We start from the raw sequence: 20,148 nt of genomic DNA on the forward strand, positions 1-20,148 counted from the left end.
CTGCAATGATTTTTAATGAATGGAAAAACGTACATGTATACAATTACTTAAAATTTCAGAACAGACAGATTTTTATAAGAGATTATTAAACCATATAAATTTTTAATCATTTATCTAAAGTTCTTTTGTCATTGCGCTTGTGATACAGAAATCCAAAGAAAATTGACATCATATTCAATGTCTTCTAAAAAAAGGTATATCAAAGCACTTTTGTAGACTGGAAATAAATTATTAACAACTGGTTTAAAAGACCCTAAGTATTGTGAGATTCTTGTAATTGAAGTATTGATTCTTTTTGCCAGACTATAAGAGATAAATTTACAATAAAACCTGCTTACATCAACATTTTAAAAATAAATTGACAAACAGCTGATTCAATATAAATCTTTTCTTTGTGAGTCACCGGATCAGCTGATCCTATTCTGTGTATGGCAACTAGGTATAATTTGTGTCAAAAATACACCTGTCATAAATATATATATAAGTAAAACTCTTAAGGGAAAAATCTTTTTTTAACAACTGATGCAATTTCCTTCAGGACTTCCCCAAGGCTAGACATCTGGTTATCGGTTATCCATAAAATATGCAGATTTGAGTGCACTTCACGTTTGTCTTTGATAATTTATTAATAGGTTTCATGCAAGAGTTGTCATAACTTATCTGTACATGCACTTTAGTGTGCATAATATGCATCCGGTATCCTTGATATTATGTTTTGTATGTTTTATATAAGTGTTGGCCTTGAAATTGACAGTAATGTATGTTCACAAGTCATTTGGAAATGATGAATTGCAGTACTAAATTTAAAAAGTTAGACAGTAAAATTATAGATTTGGAATAAGATTTATTTAAACTTAACATCAACATTTTAAAAGTTGATTAATAGAATTGCGGGATTTGTGAAATTCATAGTATTAAGCAGCATAAATTGACATACAGGGTTAAATTTTCAATAATTTACTGTTAATACTATGGCTTCTCAGATTGGGAGGATAGGTTTTACTTTTACAGAAAAAACCCAGACAAAAGCTGATGAGATCCTAGTTTGATGATAAGTTTGAAAAATAACTTTTTACCATGTGCCAATTTACTGTCACAAAACCAGATGGGCCATTTGAGCTGATTTTTTTTTTATTTAGGCATATTTCTATCTCAATGAAAAGTTGACTAATTGCAGCTTTTTTCTGTTTAAATCATTGAATAAAGGTATTTTCATTTGAGAATTTATTAAATAAACGGTATATTGAGTAAGGTATTCATGTTTGCTCAAATTTAATTTTAATCAAAACCTTACAAAAATGACTTGCTAAATTTTTTTTTAATAAAAATTTAAGGCCATTCATGAAATTATGCCAAAGGTGACACTGATCGACACTGAAGCTTTGTTTTCAAAACTATATTGCATACTTTCCCATAAAATACTGCTACATATATGTGTCTATGTTCTGGACAAGGTTATTTTAAAGTAGCATCAGAAATCATATATATATATATCCCTAGTGTTCAATAATACTTTCACCTGCTAAGGCTTATGTAGGGCAAAACATGCAGGAACAAAATCATTATGTTTTAATTGAAATCCCAAGGCACTTTAAATCATCACTGTAGTTGAATTTGTAAAATTATTTGATTTAAAAAGATTATTTAATTAGCAAAAAGGTCATTAAGTAATTAGCAACACAATATGTGCCTGGACTTAAAAGCATATTTTTTTTTAGAAAACAGCATTTTATCATAAGGAATAATTAATTTTAAGTAATAATAATAATTCTAACTTATACCGACTTATTTGGTCTCTGGTGGATAGTTATCTCATTGGCAATCATATCACATCAACTTATTTTTATATTAAGTAACTAATTAAACAATTGAGTTATATGCAAATTTCACCTGAGGCCTTGAAAAAAAGTTTAAACGAAGAAACAAAATACAAATACAGTAAACTATTGATGTAATATATATGCATGGCGAATAAATATTTGATAAGGAAATATACATTTGATAGGGAAAAGTTCTGATAAAAGATAAACAAAAAATACATGTGATTCAGGTGTTCAAATATTTGGCATCATCTGTTTTTTTTTATTGATGGCTCAGAATAAAGCAAGCAGTTATGATGTTTACAAACAACCAAAAAATGTCTTCCCATGCAAACAATAACAATTATCTACAGTAAGATTCTGTTTGTTGTATATACTGACGTCAAGGATCTCCTTCCTTTATCTCGGGTTCAATAATATTTTGACATGACAAGGCTTAATTAAGACATGAACTGTAAGAAACTCGGTAGATAAACCCAAAGTTTGAAGTGTTTTTTAGCATGCTTAAGGTCATTATAATTTTAAATTGGTCTACTTGAGTGTCTGGTCAATGTTATCTTGACGGATGGATGTAGTCAAGAAATATGTCTTATTCTAAAGATAAATAGGTATGCTAAAGGGAACATGAACTTAAATGGGATTTCTGTCTCTGAACTGTGTAATGAATATTTCATGTCTTTCCTGTCTGTCTGAATGCAGTTATATTAGTTTTTGAACCTGGTTTTCTGGTGAAGTCCAATTATTTTGTATGGGGTTATATGTTGGCTATGTGGACAGGTGGCTCATGCTATTTCCATGCAATAATTTAGAAACTGTTCAATCAATGCTTTTCAAATTTTGTTATTACTGATGACAAAATGGAGGTGGAATTCTTCATTGAGGATTTTCACTTTGGCTGTTTACGATTTATGATCATTAGTGGATTTAACAATGGCACTTTCTTTTTTTTTCCATGCAAAAATTTAAGCTTTCAACCTATGCTTTTCAAATTGAAGGTCAAGCTTGATTTTATCAAATTTCCCTTTTACCCTTTAGGAGTTATGGCCCTTGATTGCTTTAACATTGACATAAATGAATATATATCAAAAACCTGGTTTGCTGTCATTTTCACAACCACTTGTTAAGTTTTGATTTTCAAAAGTAAAAAAATGATATGGTATGCCAATGAAATATCTCTCCATATATATATTATATCTTCAATTTTTGCAAGCCATTAAATATTTTTAAAGCAGAGATATAAAAATATTAATGAAGATATACATCAAAAACAAAGGTCTAGGGTCAGTAGAGTTGAAGTTTTGGAAATATAAAAAGGTAAAATAACATCAACAGTTTCAGGCAATGCTTATAAAAAAGGGAAATAACTCTTTAACTTGAAATGTAAAATAGGAATCCAGTCTGTTCAGTGTTACACTAGTTTGTCAGTACTTTCAATGGCTGCAGAAAAAGAACATGCAATATGCATTATGAAGTTTATTCTGTTTTTACAATTAGCCAAAAAATGAGTAAAATGTTGAATGACGTGATTGTTGGTTAACCCTGGTGTCATTAGCAAAATGGGTGCCAAGAAAAACATGTTTTTGTTCATAATAGACAAGATTTCACACGACCCTCGATTAATAAGCTTGATCTTAGGGAAGATGCTCCTATAATTACATCCTTAACTTATATACAGTGACATTAACTGTAGATCTGTATATTACATTATGCAATGCAACAATAAAAGTGCAAAGATGTAAATGTATGATGTTTTCTATTTTGATGACAATGTTTCTGAGAATTGAGATAGTTATTGGTTAAACATGGAATAGCACTTGGACTCAATGCAATTTCAATAATGGTTTTGTTTAAAATCTGCATAAGGCTAGCTTTGCCTGAAGAAGTTATGGAACCTTTTTAGAACAAATACATTATTTATCAAATGTAAATTAAAATTGTTTTATTTGAATTGTGCAGATGGTTCCCTTAGAAGATGGTCCCTTTGTGAATGGTTATTTAGCAGCTCAGACCCCTCTCTGGTTTAGAAAAGTACAGAGAAAAAGTTATGAGAGACTATTAAGATCTGCCATCAATACCACATTCCCTGAAAGACAAAAACAATTAAGATAATAATATAGACTATCGAAAGGTTTTTTTCTCCAATCATAGATGTACAAACACAATCAATGACAAGGTTCCTCACTCGAGACACGGTTTCAGAGTTCTATTTTTATGCCCCACCTACGATAGTAGAGGGGCATTATGTTTTCTGGTCTGTGCGTCCGTTCGTTCGTTCGTCCGTCTGTCCCGCTTCAGGTTAAAGTTTTTGGTCAAGGTAGTTTTTGATGAAGTTGAAGTCCAATCGACTTCAAACTTGGTACACATGTTCCCGATGATATGATCTTTCTAATTTTAATGCCAAATTAGAGATTTTACCCTAATTTCACGGTCCACTGAACATAGAAAATGATGTGCGAGTGGGGCATTCGTGTACTGAGGACACATTCTTGTTTTTTTTTATATCTGGTAGTCCCTAAAGAACAAGTGCTGGTCCTCACTACTATTTCAATAACAAAAAAATCAAAATGTCGGTCCTTTGCAAATTTTGGTGGTCACATCCCTCAAACCACCACTTTTTCAAGAACTCTGGGGTTTATATAATTTTAAAGCACACACCCCTTCTGCTTTCTATTTGACTTCCAATCTAGTCAACATCGTAGACATTTGTCACAAGTTTTGACGGATAACATTTTTGTTTACATCAGCATCAGCCATAACCAGTGTTGGCATTATTTGTTTGAAAACATGACTGCTCTATGTTATATATAATTCTTATTAGTTTAGAGCTGTCAGGAAGCTTTCTGTTAATGATTACAAGATTGTTTTAACACATATTCCCCCTATAAATATAAACCAGAATGACATCAAGGAATTGGAATTGACTTTCTAATGGATCTGAGAGTTTAACATTGATTTACACTGACCTCAGAGGATGGGCAGTTCTGTTGGAAATTGAGCTTACTACTTATAGAGTTGTCAGACAGAAAACAAATCTATGTGATGAAATCATGAAATAGTCTTGGAAAGAGAGTTTGTCACATCTAGTTTTTTTAACTGTTTGGTTTATTTATGTGTATATTTGTTAGGAAAGATATTTTTTTGTTCATTTTACATGGAAATTTATTTTGATTTTTATGCCCCACCTACGATAGTAGAGGGGCATTATGTTTTCTGGTCTGTGCGTCCGTTCGTCCGTCCGTCTGTTCGTCCGTTCGTTCGTTCGTCCGTCTGTCCCGCTTCAGGTTAAAGTTTTTGGTCAAGGTAGTTTTTGATAAAGTAGAAGTCCAATCAACTTGAAACTTATTATACATGTTCCCTTTGATAAGATCATTCTAATTTTAAAGCCAAATTAGAGAATTTATTCCAATTTCACGGTCCACTAAACATAGAAAATGATAGTGCGAGTGGGGCATCCGTGTACTGTGGACACATTCTTGTTTTAGTATGTATCTATTTTATTTTTGTAGTTAATTATGTCTAGGTGAATTTAATTTCAGAGTAATACCTAAGCTGGTCAAATTCCAGTTATTTCTAAGCTGTTACGTTATTTGGATTCCAATTTTGAAACATTTTTAAAACGAGATAGTGTAGGTTCTTTTTTCTAGTTTTGATGTCATAAGATATGTGGTGTTTTTTTTAGAATTATTGTTACAATGAATATAAATATGACCTTTTGCTTCTTGGCCTGAGATTTAACAGAGTTGTTTTTGTCACTGAGGCACTTTATCCATAAAAGAATGATCTGATTGATGGCTCAAAATATGATGCAAAATAACACCATCTTTCACCAAAATTTCAGTCGATTAATTTGGCACCTTTGACCTACTGACCTTGTGACGATTCTTGGGAAGAGATTCTCATTGGCAATCATACCAATTCTTCTGTTTTATATAACTAAAGTGAAAGGGAAATTTCCTTTCAAAGGAACATTTATAGGCAATTAGTTTTCAGAAGTTTTAAATGATTTGAAAGACATCATCCAAAGACAAAAGTGTTATCCTGAGTTCAGACTCTCAACTGACATTAAACTTTGCTGAATGGCTTCAAAATCAAAAGGGGTTTTCTTCATCCAATGAGGTATTATTATACAAAGGTCAGTAAGGACAATGTTTTTAGCTCATATGTTTTAAATTGTCCAGACTCTTACATATTGATACTCAAAAATTGCTCATACATTCAGACAACCTCAAGGCAGACATAAGTATAAACCAAATACCCTGGTAGGAGTTTTAAAAAATGACATCACAAACAGAAATTTAATTGACCATTTTTGTCTACATCAGGAATCGGTTTCACAAAAAAAACTTACGATTTACGATTAAGATTGATTGTATGTCATGAACAATTCAGTGTACTAATTACTTACGATAAATATTAGTCGTACATTTTTTTTTGGTGAAATTGACTTTTCTTTTGTTTGGTACATACGGACTTGAAGAATTTGTATGAACTTTTTAATTTAAAAAGTAAAAGTATATAGTCTGATATAAACAAGATAAATTGTCAATTCATTTAACTTTTTGAAAGATGCTGACTAAGATTATTTCACTTGAAATAGACCTCTCTGTTGAAATTGTAACCATTTATATATGTTATTTTACCTACACATGTATAGCTGTCATTTTTCATCTTGACACTCACAGTGTGTTGTTTGGGTTAACCATAACATTTAATCTGTTTAACCAGAGAAGGAGAAAAACTTAGAAAGAGCTTTTTTTTCCTTTGTAAATTGAAAATCTGATCATCTTCTGTACATTTTACGTGACTTTTATGAGATGAGTATTGAAATTTATAGATATAATTTGAAAGCGAAATAACAAAACTCATGTTAAGTACTTTTTTTTTCTTTTTTAAGATGAACTTTTTTAAAAACAAACTTATGTGAAGGACAGGCCTCAAATTCATTTAAAAATAAAAATATTTGCTGTTAAGTTTACATTTGACAGATTAAAGGTGATTGTTTACCTGCAGGGCATCGTCATAATTTATTGAACTAAGAAATTGATTTCAATATTTTTCTCTCTGAAAACCAATTTCCTCCACTGAACCATATGAAAGATACCCCTATCAAAGATAGAGGTTAGATAATAAATCTGTTATCTTTGTATGTATATATCTAATGAAGGAAACCCAGAGGTATATCAAAAAATCATTTTCTTATGAATAAGATTTTTATGTCCCCCCTTGGGTTGTATACTTTGCAAAGATCAATTGACCTTGAATATCTTCAATTGATCTTTGATCATCTTTAAAGTCCAGAATCTGTTAATCAGCTGTAAAGGTTAGAGACCATTAGGTGTTGTGAAGGTTGTAAACAGATCCCTGCAGGGAACCAGAGCAAACACATTCATAAGGAGAGTTATGTAACTTTAATTAAGAATCCTGTTATTTCTACCAGAGGGTGTGATTGACACTTTAGTAATATGATATTAGATATGTAATCACATTTCTTTAATGGTTTAGAACTAATGTGTTATTAGCCAGTCTTTCTGCAAGGCCATACAATAAGGCTTTCAGGGCTGGGTGGATTTTATGGTGTCAAAAGTTATGTAAATTTTCTTTTCAAGCATAATGATGATGCTTTTTTAATATTGTAAGATTGGTTAGTGAATTGTATGTGGTCAGAAAATTGTCTCAAATTTTCAGGTTCATGTTATTCACGTCCAGTTTTTAATTTTGACAAATCTAATTTCCTTTAAACATGTAACGTGACGGTACCCAAATTGCACCAATTTTGACAGTTTTTTCAACTACGTTTTTTTATGATTAAGACAAAAGTTTCAATTTTGTGTTTATTTTGTAGCCGTATCCTTCTTTACTATATAGGTACATCAATTTGATTTTCAATTTATATGGAATCATAGAAAAATTGGTCTGAACTAACCTCCAAACCATCAATGATTCTGTAATGAGGAGTACCCTAATTGCATCCATGCTTAAATTCTCATCGTCAAAAGTCGAATAACAGAGCTTTTGTTTATTTTTTTCAAATATTTTGAACAATTGGATATTTGCCCATGCTTACTGTTCTTTCTTTAAGAAATGAATACTTGAAACATATTGTATTTTCTAATTTTAAAAAGATGACGTTTTGATGACGTCGTATGGCGACGTTTCAGTACATTTTGCTTTTTCAGTAAACACTTCATCTGTTGATAAAAACTGTGAACGTTTTGTGTATATCTAAATATATTTACCTATTTTGAAAGACATGTATAGTATCAAAACATAAAAATACAAATTGTTTAGTCTCTAGGAGATGTTGTAAGATTTCCGCTGCTATTTTTGCTAAAAAGGTGCAATTTGGGTACTCGTTGCAATTTGGGTACCGTTACGCTACAGTTTTAAATTGGATGAGTTTTGCAGTTTTAAATCATCTATTATACAACATAAATATTAATGTTCAAGCCATGTGAACATAAAAGTAAATGAAAATTAAGATATCTTTAATTAATGATAAAAGGTGGTGGTGTACAATTGTTTAGGTTGCTTTCTTTCATATTTTGTTTTGTCATAAAACGGGAAGCAGGTTTTGATGTTATAATTTATCCGCTTTTTGGCATTTGGAGGTCTTTCATCGGTTACAACACCATATGGGTTTGGCATGTTATTTTGGAGTCTTACATAGGTTACGACACTATATGTTTCTTGCGTGTCATTTGAATGCTATAGTGGATAGCTCAGCGGATACCAAATCTTCTCAGACTTTTAAACTTTATATAATTACATTCTGTGGTTTAAGGAAGCTGGCTTATCATGTTGTAGATTTTTTTGTCAGATTAAGGAATCGTCTGGTTTTATCCATTTGAATGCCTTGAAAAATTTGACGGTAACCCCCATTTTTCTTTTTGTAAATCTTTTATATGTATAATGATAAGCCATCTGTAAAAGTCTTATAAAATTTTATTTACTTTTTAACAGTTTTTGATAACTTAAACTTGTCAATGATAAAGCTATGAAAAGTCAAGAGAGAATATTTTCCCGCCAAAATTTCAATGGCTATTATCTCGAAAACAAGCACGGTGACCTATATATTTTTTTTGCTCTTTGGATTCCTTTATTATTCCCCTATCTATACAAACTAGTATTTTGAAAAGTTACTTACTTTGAAACTCGGAGAAGCGAACTCCCTTAAAAAAAAAAGTTGAATGAAATCAGTGTAAAGTGCCCTTGACCTTTATAGTTGAGATATGCTCAATCATTGATAATGTACAAATCATTTTGATTTCACTCTACAGATAGGGCACAACTGGACATTCCATTAATGTCCATTTTATCTTTCTCTTATATAACAGGAAATTCCAGAAATTTAGGTCAGACTTTTATTGGCCATCTCATTATGGAGAAATGGGACCCTGTTATTTAAAGACACTTTGATACATGACAATTGAAAAGTCCTAACTTTAAACTAATTCAAATTAAATTATAATGAATGTGTGATGTAAGAAAAGTTATTATGGTCAAATATAATAAGTAGGTGTCATCTTTTTGAAGCATAAAGGTTTTTACGCCTTTAAGTTATCTAAAACTGGGACACTTTTATTTTGCCAAAATAGGTGTTTAGGAATACAATTTTGTTATTTAATGATGATTGCAAAATAATTATACAAATTTGAAATTTACTAGGGATGTGTGTAACCCATTTGGTCTTTTTCCTTGAAAATAAATAGAAATATTAGTAAACTGTCAAGCTACCTTTTTTATAACTCAACATTTTTTTGAAAGATATTTATCTTGAAGAAACCTTTCAGACATATTTCCTTGAAGTTCTACGTATTATTTCCTCAGATTTAAAACAGTGTATCACTGTCTTCAATGATATAATAAGGAATCTACAGACATGAAGCTGATTTTTACAAAAAAAAAGATTAGTTATATTCTATTGGCCTGAAGAGAAGATTATTACAAGCCTGAACTAATGGGCCTGTGGCCGAGTCAAAGATTGGTTTAGCATCTAGTAAAAATTCTAGTTATTTGAAACATTTTTCACTGCTCTATGATTATTCAACATTTTTCTGTTTGGAATGATGTAAAATCAAAATTATGCCTCATTGTACCATGATATTATCCTATATCCTTCCTTATAATTTAAATTATCAATTTTGAGGCTAAATACTGCATTGAAATTTAAAATTTCAAAGTCCTTGTTGAAGTGCTTTGATCTAATTTAAATTCTGATGAGTCAGCAAATCGTGGGACTGGATCAAAAGTTTGAAGTTTTATATTATATGATCAATTTACAGTCCATACAATAAATGTGGAATTTAATGGTCTTTTGACAGGACGTTGGACATTTAAATCTTTTAAATTAAACTTTTTTTAAAGTTACTATTACATGACCGGTTGTTAAACTTAAATCTATAAATTTCGTGACATTGATAAATTGATATACTGAGCTAAAGGCTGGTTTTACCTTGAAACCTGTCTAAAAGTACACTAAAGGATAACTGTTGCTGTGATATTTCTATGTGGACAAAATGGAAAAAAATGCCCAATTTCTTGACCTTCAAGGAAAATCAGAATAGTTGTTAAAAGTACTCTAGCTGCGGAAGCTTCATCACTAGTTAAAGGACTATAGCTAGATGCTTGCTATTCTAACTCTACAGTACACTTCACTAATCTACGACATACTAAGTGAAGCTACACAAAGATTGTTGTTACTTCACTACATTAGAAATCACAACACTGTAATAAGTCTATATGCTACAACTATGTAATTTTGCTTCAAAAGTCACTTTCTAATCTGTTTTCTTTAAAATAGGATGAATTTCACACGTAATGTAAAACCAGACTGATGTAAAACTTAAACCATTTTCCCAGATTTTTTATTTAAAAAATCAAGCTGTAGTCTGAAAATTGGAATAGACATAAAGAATATAGAGTTCTGATCATTTAATTGCCAAGAAGACAACTCCACCAAAGATCAAATGACCTGGATGTCAAGCAACTATAGATCACTGCAGACCTATAATGCATGGCCTTCAACAATAAGCAAAACTTAGGCATATATAGACTACACAAAAAATCTTTGAAAAAAGAGAAGTGATCTTAATGTCCTTATGTAATGAAGGTCTCTGGGGAGTCCTAAGAGGGTTTAATGAAGGAACATAAACAATTTATTTGAAAACTAGTAACATATTATCAGTTGATTTGAAATTTCTATACTTTTGAGGAACCACCTTTCATTTCAGGATAACTCTATTAAAGTTTGTACCAGTCAGTAAAAAATTCTTATTTGTCTTATTTCAACAAGTACTATTGGAAAAAGAATGTCATGAAGATAAGTCTTAGCTTGGCAGTGCTGAGTTGTAACACGTAGGGACTATTTCCATCTGCTAGACATCTACTTCCTGTTTTCCTGTACTTTCTACTTTGAGTGATGATATACTTAGCATGTTGTAATTTGTCACTTATCAAAATAGGGCCATGAAGCCAAAAATATTTTAGTTATGTCTGTTTTACAATCTGAAAGTATAAAATTGGTTCTGAATTCTACTTGAATTTGAAAGGCTTTAGATGCTAAGAGTTCTGGTGAATTCAGAGAAATGCTTTGGATTTATCAGAGCTGACCTGGCCAGTAGTCATTTTTACAAAATACTTTGTAAAATGTTATTCTTTATAAGTTTATATTTGAGAGCTGAACCTGACGCGAAACAGACCATTGAACTCCCATTTTAGAGTTGCTGATGGCTACATGATTGTTTTTCTATTCCTATTATCTATTGATATTCAACACATATTAATTCCATAAGATAACCATGTATGTTTTCTTTGAATTATTTTAAGAGGAATATTATTTCACATCATGGTCTATTTTGGGTTGTTGCACTTGCCTGAAAGAATGAGGATGAGGCAAACATGAAGATGGTTCAAGCACCTTAATTGACCCAAAAAATAAACTACTACACAAAATATAATTGTCTATTTCAAATGGTTTTGAAAGACAAAATGTATATGCAATACACAGTGACCTTATTGCTATTTGCCCGCCATTACTAGACATCACAAAGGTTTCCTTAAAATTTTGACATCATAATACAAATTATCTGATGCTGCAACAGAAAAATGATTGTTGTATGACATCAACAGTTCAAGCAGAGCAAATTCTCAGGTCAACCCAGACAGATTTCCAAATACATTTGTAGCAATAAGGTGTATATGTCTTTACTGAAGGGTTTTCGTATATTTTCATTGTTAACATTGTATGTCTTGTGTAATTGGGTTATTGTCTTATTGATCATATACATCTCTTTATCCTTCAAGATTTAAAAGTTGAAAGATTGCATAAATTTACTTTATTGTTTTTCAAAATTGTCAAAATTGCTCAGTTTGGTAGATATTTGTAATGGATATGTATTGATGAAGAATCATATAATTTCTTTCAAAATAAGAAGATGTGGTATGATTGGCATCAGACAACTTTCCAATAGAGACCATACACTAACTTTACAGAACAGCCCTAAATCCCATACTGTATAGAAAGCTCTAAAGGCCTTCTTTTATGTACAAAACAAAAAAGCTAAAAACATGTATGGTATACAGAAACAATTTTACAACAACCACTAAATGACAGGCTCCTGAATTGGGATTAAGGAACATTACAGAATGTAGCAAGATTAATTATATAAGCATGTTTGTGGACACACACCCAATTCCCTTCCCTAACTTTGAACAGTGGTTTAACCGTACAATATTAGAACAAACTATAAAATTCAGTTGAGAAATGCTTCAAGGTTAAGGAATGATAAATTTTAAATACATATTGGTGATAGGTAACTTAAAGTGATCAATGACCTTCTATTTGTTAAGAGTAATGATAAGCTATCAAACGTTTTTGTTGATGGCTAAAGTTTTACATTGTATCACGAACTCTGTCATTTTTGTGAACTATAATTATTGAGAGTGTTTTCTTTAAATTAGTTGGTAGTATTGTAACCTTTAGTGCATTGTTTAAAAGGTTGTTGCACTGTCTGTCCCTGAAATAAATGATGCTGAATCATGAACTTTACTTTAAATACCTACATGTAAGGTTACTGCCTTATCTAGTTCTGCCTTTCTTTTATCAGGGCATGTGTGTCTGTCTTCAGATTTTTTTGGACATTGATTAAAATTTGGCTCGAGTTACTTGTACCACATTGATAGAGAATGAATATCTGGATGCCTTTCAAATACATTTGATCATTATTCTAGGAGACGTTGTTCAGAGAAGATGAACCCCTCTACAAAAAGAAGAAAAAAGCAATTATTAGAATTAGAATTATTGACAATTTTTTCCCATTTTCTCTATAAGTTTGCACATGGAGACCTATTTCATTATTTAAAGGTAGCACTTTTAGTCTTGTAATGATTTTTTAGTAATAAAAAACATTATTTAAGGTTATTGTATTCATCTGAACTTATTATTTGTACAGCAGTATATAAAATCATGTAACTCCCAAATCAAACTTGGTCTCATTCTCAAAATTTGACAAATTTAAGGGATGAGTGTTTTAAACATTTGAAAACATTAAAACATTAAAACAGACTTCACAATTAGAACACTGTATGAAAGATAAGTATTTCATTGCCAAGTGAAAATATGAAATGGCAAAGTGATCACACCTGAACTACTCAAGGGCATTCAGTGTCAAGGCTAGAAGTTTATAATAGCCTAAAGTTACAGAATATATACTTTTAAACTTCTATCAAATGAAATTTGATGATGTGTGCCCCATTAATGACCAAGATACATGACATGGTTTACTTTCGGTCCAGGAGGTTATAGCTAATTAATTTTCAAGAGGGGTTCAATTTGACAAGGAAAGTTATGTATCTTTCTTTGTATCAATTTAAGCAATTGTTTGAGGCATAATTTTTCAAAACTGTTTACAGATTTGAATAAAAATTAAAAATGATGAATATTTTCTCATTACAAACGTCATACCTTAATGAATAATGTATAGAAAAAATAAAATGTTATTACTTTGAAGTACTGAAGGTCATTTAAATGAGTACTAAAAAGTCAAACATCTTGACAATATCTTTGTTCTTTAATAAGTGTTGCTTTTACACATCATATAGAAGAAGGTTAGAAATTCTTTATTGGTCTATTGTTTTTCTGCTTATCCAATTAGAATCAGATCTTTCAATTATTTTTGATGGTGCGTAAATCTTTTTCTTTGATTGCATGTAATGCAATTTTCTAAGAATTTGCACAATTTAATGGCTGTCAGATTTATTACTCTGAAGGGTATTGACTTTGGCAAAATGATCTGTATAAGATATCAGTAGAAGTACAAATGCATCTTGACATTGTTTCGTTCCAGCTCGCTGAAATAATTGCCTTTAAGCTACACTGGTAAATGGCCATGCACACAATTATTTTGTCCACATGGCACACTAGCTTAAAGCTTTTGTATTCTTTCAGAAAAAGTAAATTAACAAAAATACTGAACTGAACGGAAAGTCCCTAATCAAATGGCAAAATCAAATGAAAAAACACATCAAACGAATGGACAACAACTTTCATATTCCTGACTTGGTACAGGCAATTTCAATTGTAGAAAATGGTGGATTGAACCTGGTTTTATAGCACTAAACCTCTCACTTGTATGACAGTTACATCAAATGCAGAACCACAGATACAAAAAAATCTTTTAACATGGTACACATTGTACAGTTGTGGACGCAGGACCAAGAAACAAAAGACTGCTTGCCATTTATTATAAAGCATGGGGACATGCAATAGTAATACCCACCTGATTGTTATTTTTATTTAAACTGCATCTACTGTAAATACTTGTACAGGTGGCACACTTTTTCTTAGCAGATTACAAACCCTGCTGGTACCATCTTAAAATCTCATCAAAATTGAAAAACAAAAAAAAGACATTCCTCTTCAGTTTTACTGTAGACAGTTATCAGTTATGATTAATTTGATATCAATTTAAGTAGAAGTTTATTATTTTTCCAATACTTTTTATCATCAAAATGTAAGATAAGATCTAGAGAAATGGGATGATGGCATTCTATAGTCATCACTTTCTGAAATTGTAATGAAAAGTATTGATAATATATCAGTTGGTTATCATTCTAATGTTTTTAAAAAGAAGGAAAATTGAGTTTATCAAAGGTTACAGCTGATCTCTTATTCTTTGTAATTTGCCAGCATTGAAAATGGGGATATATAATTATAAGGTTGCAACTTTAAATTTAGAAATTTACACAATTTGATTTAAAAACATTTTTTAGGTTAACTATTCTGTTGCAAAATCACACTTTGTTTTGAAAATAGAATTTCAAAGATAAAATCACAACTGAGCAAATGTTTAAAATGAAAATTCTGTTAAGGTGTTTTACTCCAAGCAGGCTCTTGTTTTCAATGAGTATAAAAATGCTGCTGTACAATTGAACAGAAAAGTAATATTTAACTTCCCAAATAAATAAACTTAAAAGATCAGTCCTGAAGGACCTGCAACGCAGTCTTCATGATTAACCACCAGTATTAAATTATGTAATTTTCAGGCCTGCATGAGCAACATTTTGGCTTTAAAGTTGGAATGTGCAAAACTAAATTTAAAACCAGTTTAATTACTGTGGAACTAGTAAGTGCTTTTCTAAACGCACTTATTACCGATTTTACAAACAGTTAGCAATGTATGAGGTGTTAAGTTGACTAGTACTTTACAGAATGTATAAATATAAGTTTATAGTGAGTTTGACAGACAAATGGTTATTGCTTTTAAAAATCATCCTGCAGTGTACCTGTAGTGTTTGACAGACAAATAATACAGCTTTAAGTCATCATCCCCTTACAGTACCAAGAGCATCTTTGCATTAACTCAAATTAACCAGAAGAACAACTTAATTCACTCAAGAAGGCAAATCTTGGGAAGCAATTATAAACAATTTGATATGTTGTCTGTTATAAGGAGATATATTATATAATCTATAGGCTAATACTAAAACTCTGAACAGAAAGTGGAATGTATAGCACATCAATGATAAGAAAATGGAATGGAATTCACCTAAAATTGTGCATGAAGACATACTTATTAATTTTATAGCAAAATTTAAATAGATGCTTTCTATGAAATTATTGATATTGTGTTTTATTGATATCAATTATAAAAATATTGAGATGTTTTGTTTTATTGCCAATGAAACAGTTATCCATCAAAGACCAAAAGATGAGGATATGAACAACTATAGGTCTGCACATTCTAAAACAAAAAGTAAAACTCCTACTGTTAAGTAAGCTTTATATAAAAGGCTAAGATGATTAAATGGGAAACAATTAATACCAGTAATGTAAACAATAGACTGGATTTGTTTTGAAACAATCATGGCAGACAGCAATCATCAACTAAATTTCAGGCTTTGGCACAATGAAAATATGGCCTATGCTGTTCTAGAGTAATATTCCCCTTACTCCATTCCATTTTTTAGTAGCGACCATGAAATAGAAATTTTACAAAATTTTCCCATCATTGTAATGATGTGCTCTCATAGAGATGGCTGAGCTCCAAGCTATGCGAAATATTGTTTTTAAAGATCTATTTGAATGATAGAAACATGTGTAAGTAGGTATTTTATTGCTTTGATGCCTCTAAAAAGCTGACTATGATTTATCTTGATCAATTTTTTTGAATTTGAACAGATGTAAATTATTCTTTCAGACTTTCTTTCTATAACATTTGGCTTCAGTGTGTTATTAGAAATGTAATAAGATGTATAGTCTAACTTTCATGTAGGAAGTACATATTAGTTTAACCTAATGTGTAGAATTTACATAAACTAACAGCAAACCGGCAGATGCAGTTGAAATAGTTGAGGGGAAAAAAGGTTGATTTGGTCTGACCACAAAAATAAATAAAACTAAAATCAAAAAAGAATTTTGAATTGAATAACCCCAAGTTATATCCATATGAAGTCAGATTTCAGTTTTCATATTTACAGGTAAATCAAGTCTTTTCCCAACATTTTGCTCTATAGACCTTCAAACTTCTTACATGTAACGAGAACTACAAAATTTAGCTTGTTTTTTGTTATGCATATATTGATATCAATATTTAGATATATAGCAACAGCCAGTATCCCTAAAGATGTTTGCTAGGAGATTTAAGTATATAGTGCTGTGAATTTAAAAACTTTTTTATTTCAAGCTTGTGTTGTATTTCGCCAGAATCTATTTCTGAAAGGACAGTTTTAACAATATTGTCAGTCTTTTCAGATTTGTATCATCAGAGGATAGATAATTGCCCTGGTCAAATGATCTTACTTGTTAATTAAATCACATCTGGTCAACAAATCCCTTTGATACTGAATGTTATTGTCTAGGGTTCCAAATCAAAGTGGTATTTGTTGTCTAGTCCATAATTTACTGAAAAGATAATCTGTTCTATAATTAGAATGAAGAAGAGATTGATCATGAATTTTCAATTAAAGAAGTACACACAGGTTGGCCATACTTGAACAAGGAGGTTATATTACTAACTATTACAGTAATATTCCCTCCTTGCTTAGAGGTGCACACAGGTTAGCCATACTTTAGAACAAGGAGGTTATATTACAATATTGGCTCCTAATGCTTTAGAACCCATATAAGATTTTAAAGTACAATTAGCCACAGTTGATCATAAATCTTGAGAGATGATTATATATATAGATGGGATGATGTACTGATATGAAGGGGGAATTGATCTGCTAATTAGAAATAAGTGGAATAGATGGAGGAATGATGTATGCTTGGCTTATCTGTAGAAAATTGTCATTATTGACATTAGTCAATTTGGGGCAAAGTGTTTACTGACTGAAACAGTTGTTCCTGGCATATGTTTATAAATAACAACAAATTATATATAGAGTCTGCATGTTCTACCACTGCACCAAGTATGATACACTATTCCTCATATCAGATAGATTAATTTTCAAATTTAAAACCAAGGCCCAAATATGATGTTAACTGAGAAAAAAACTGTTTTAATTGTGATTTTTCTTCAATGTAAAATTAACTGAAAAAGAAATGTTTATGCTTTGTCTAATTTCATTGAGAATTCATGTTTTATCACAGACAGTATTAAATAAATGTCAGAAAATGTTTGCAATTTGTACCATCACCTGTGATCTATAAATATACCCAAACTCATACAGATTTGGCACCAATGGTCATAACACCCCTAATCATGGATGGCAACTATTTTTTTCTTGCAGCTATTCGGTTTTACTTGAATTGTTCAGAGCATATTTTTGTTATTTCAAACACTAAATATGTTAATTTTTATGTTTACATAGTTAAAAAAAAACTTTTAAGACCAGTAATGCAAATAAATATAGAAAATGTATGCCTCTAATTGTATGTGTGTGTAATCCAAATGTTTTCCATTCTCACTGAAGTATGTTCAGAGCCCAATTAAGTTTTAGTTAATTGTTTACTATATTTTTTTGTTTGTTTGTTTTCAGAGCCTTCCAACACCAGGAGATGCTGGGTCTGTTCCTGTTCAATGATGCCTTGGTCATCACAAGAAGAACTGATCGCCACTACCCATTCAGTCGTGCCATTGAACATACATACAGATTTGAAGTCAGTCTGTCTCTCAATAGGATAAAGATATCTGAGATTCCAGATAGTAAATGTAAGTGCTTTAAAAAGTAAAATCACTAAAATACTGCACTCAGATGAGAATTCAAAACAAAAAGTCCCTTATCAAATGGCAAAATCAAAAGGTCAAACACATTAAACATGTCATATTCCTGACTTGGTACAGACATTTTCTACATAAGAAAATGGTGGCTAAAACCTGATTTATTTTTATTTCTGTTATATACTATGGATTTTTATATTATTTGTGGGATACTGTGGATTATTTTTGGTGGGTGCTATTATTTTGGAAAATAGTAAAAAAATTGTGTTTTCATGGATATTTGGTTTTTCCAATGTCTGCAGTCTTATAAAAATTTCCTTCTTCATTGAATATTAAAATTTGTGGTTCACCTAAACCCACAAAATCAACAAAAATTGGTATCCCATGAATATTAATGAATTCATAGTACCAATTTTCATGGGTTTGTGGTAAACCACAAATTTAAATGTTAACCAAGTACTTAAATTTCCTTTATGATTGCATGTCTGGATAATGCGTTAGACACTATTCTTGTCATATGACAACTGGATAAGAAGGGAGGGGGATTGTGGTGTACTAAAAGAGGGGCGAAAAATACCAGAGGGACAGTCAAACTCATAAATCGAAAATAAACTGACAATGATATGGCTAAAATTGAAGAAGACATACAGACAAACAATAGTACACATGACACAACATAGAAAACTAAAGAATAAGCAACACGAACCCCACCAAAAACTGGGGGTGATCTCAGGTGCTCCAGAAGGGTAAGCAGATCCTGCTCCACATGTGGCACCCGTCGTGTTGCTCATGTTATAACAACTTGTGTTGATTGCAGATCTGTATTACATATTGAGATGCAACCTTGAATCTGATAAATTAAATTTGATGAAACCTTGAATCTGATAAATAAAATTTGATGACTCATGATCATTCATATACTCAGGTGATTTTTTTAACTTGACAAAAATATTGTATAAAAAATTTCCATTGTTGAAGACTATATATTGACCTGTAAATTTCTGTGTAGATAGGATGGCCAAGGCTATCTTGTTAGATTTTTTTTGTATCTCACCTCTCCTTTTATTCATACGAAATGCACTTTTGTTACCTTGAATATTTATTTCACAATAATTTATCATATTTGGACATGTATGTAAACAAAGAAGTGTGAGGGTTATCCTATCTCTATATGTGGGTTATCAAGTTGAAAGTTGATATAGAATACCTCACTCATTGACTGATTAAGAGTGTCATTTTATTTCATCTAGGATGGAGGATACATGTTTATACTTGGCTATTTATTTTTCTGATGAATCTTTAATCATGATAAAGCAATTGTTTTGTGTGTAATTTATCACTATTTAGGAGATAACTGTATTGTATTTAAAGCTCTCTGGCAAATTGCATTAGGGAACCAGTAAGCAGGTATTAATGCTACCATCAAATCATCAATTGATGCTGTCAGAGCTTTAAATATAATTTTGTTATCACTGTTCTAAATTTCTTATGAAACTGTTAGACAGAAAACAAGGTCTTATCTTTTTTACATTTTAAATTTGGCATAGTGGTCTGCCGCTTGCACATAAGATTTCATAGTATCAATTGTGAATTGATGCCATGAAAATTGTTGACATTATCTTATTCAAATGACAGTTACTAATAATGTTGCTTATTTTTATACATGT

At 30.9% G+C, this 20,148-nt stretch overlaps 1 protein-coding gene across 1 annotated transcript in view; it reads left to right on the plus strand.

Moving 5' to 3' along the window:
* The window catches only part of LOC139491453 (epithelial cell-transforming sequence 2 oncogene-like), a 78,576-nt gene that overhangs the window by 39,431 nt on the left and 18,997 nt on the right, over positions 1-20,148 (plus strand). The window contains exon 24 of the mRNA XM_071279155.1: positions 18,300-18,472. Within this exon, the coding sequence (XP_071135256.1) occupies positions 18,300-18,472 (173 nt within the window). The remainder of the gene's footprint in view (positions 1-18,299; positions 18,473-20,148) is intronic.

Source organism: Mytilus edulis, chromosome 10 (genome assembly GCF_963676685.1).
Source record: "Mytilus edulis chromosome 10, xbMytEdul2.2, whole genome shotgun sequence".
In the NCBI taxonomy this organism is placed as follows: domain Eukaryota; kingdom Metazoa; phylum Mollusca; class Bivalvia; order Mytilida; family Mytilidae; genus Mytilus; species Mytilus edulis.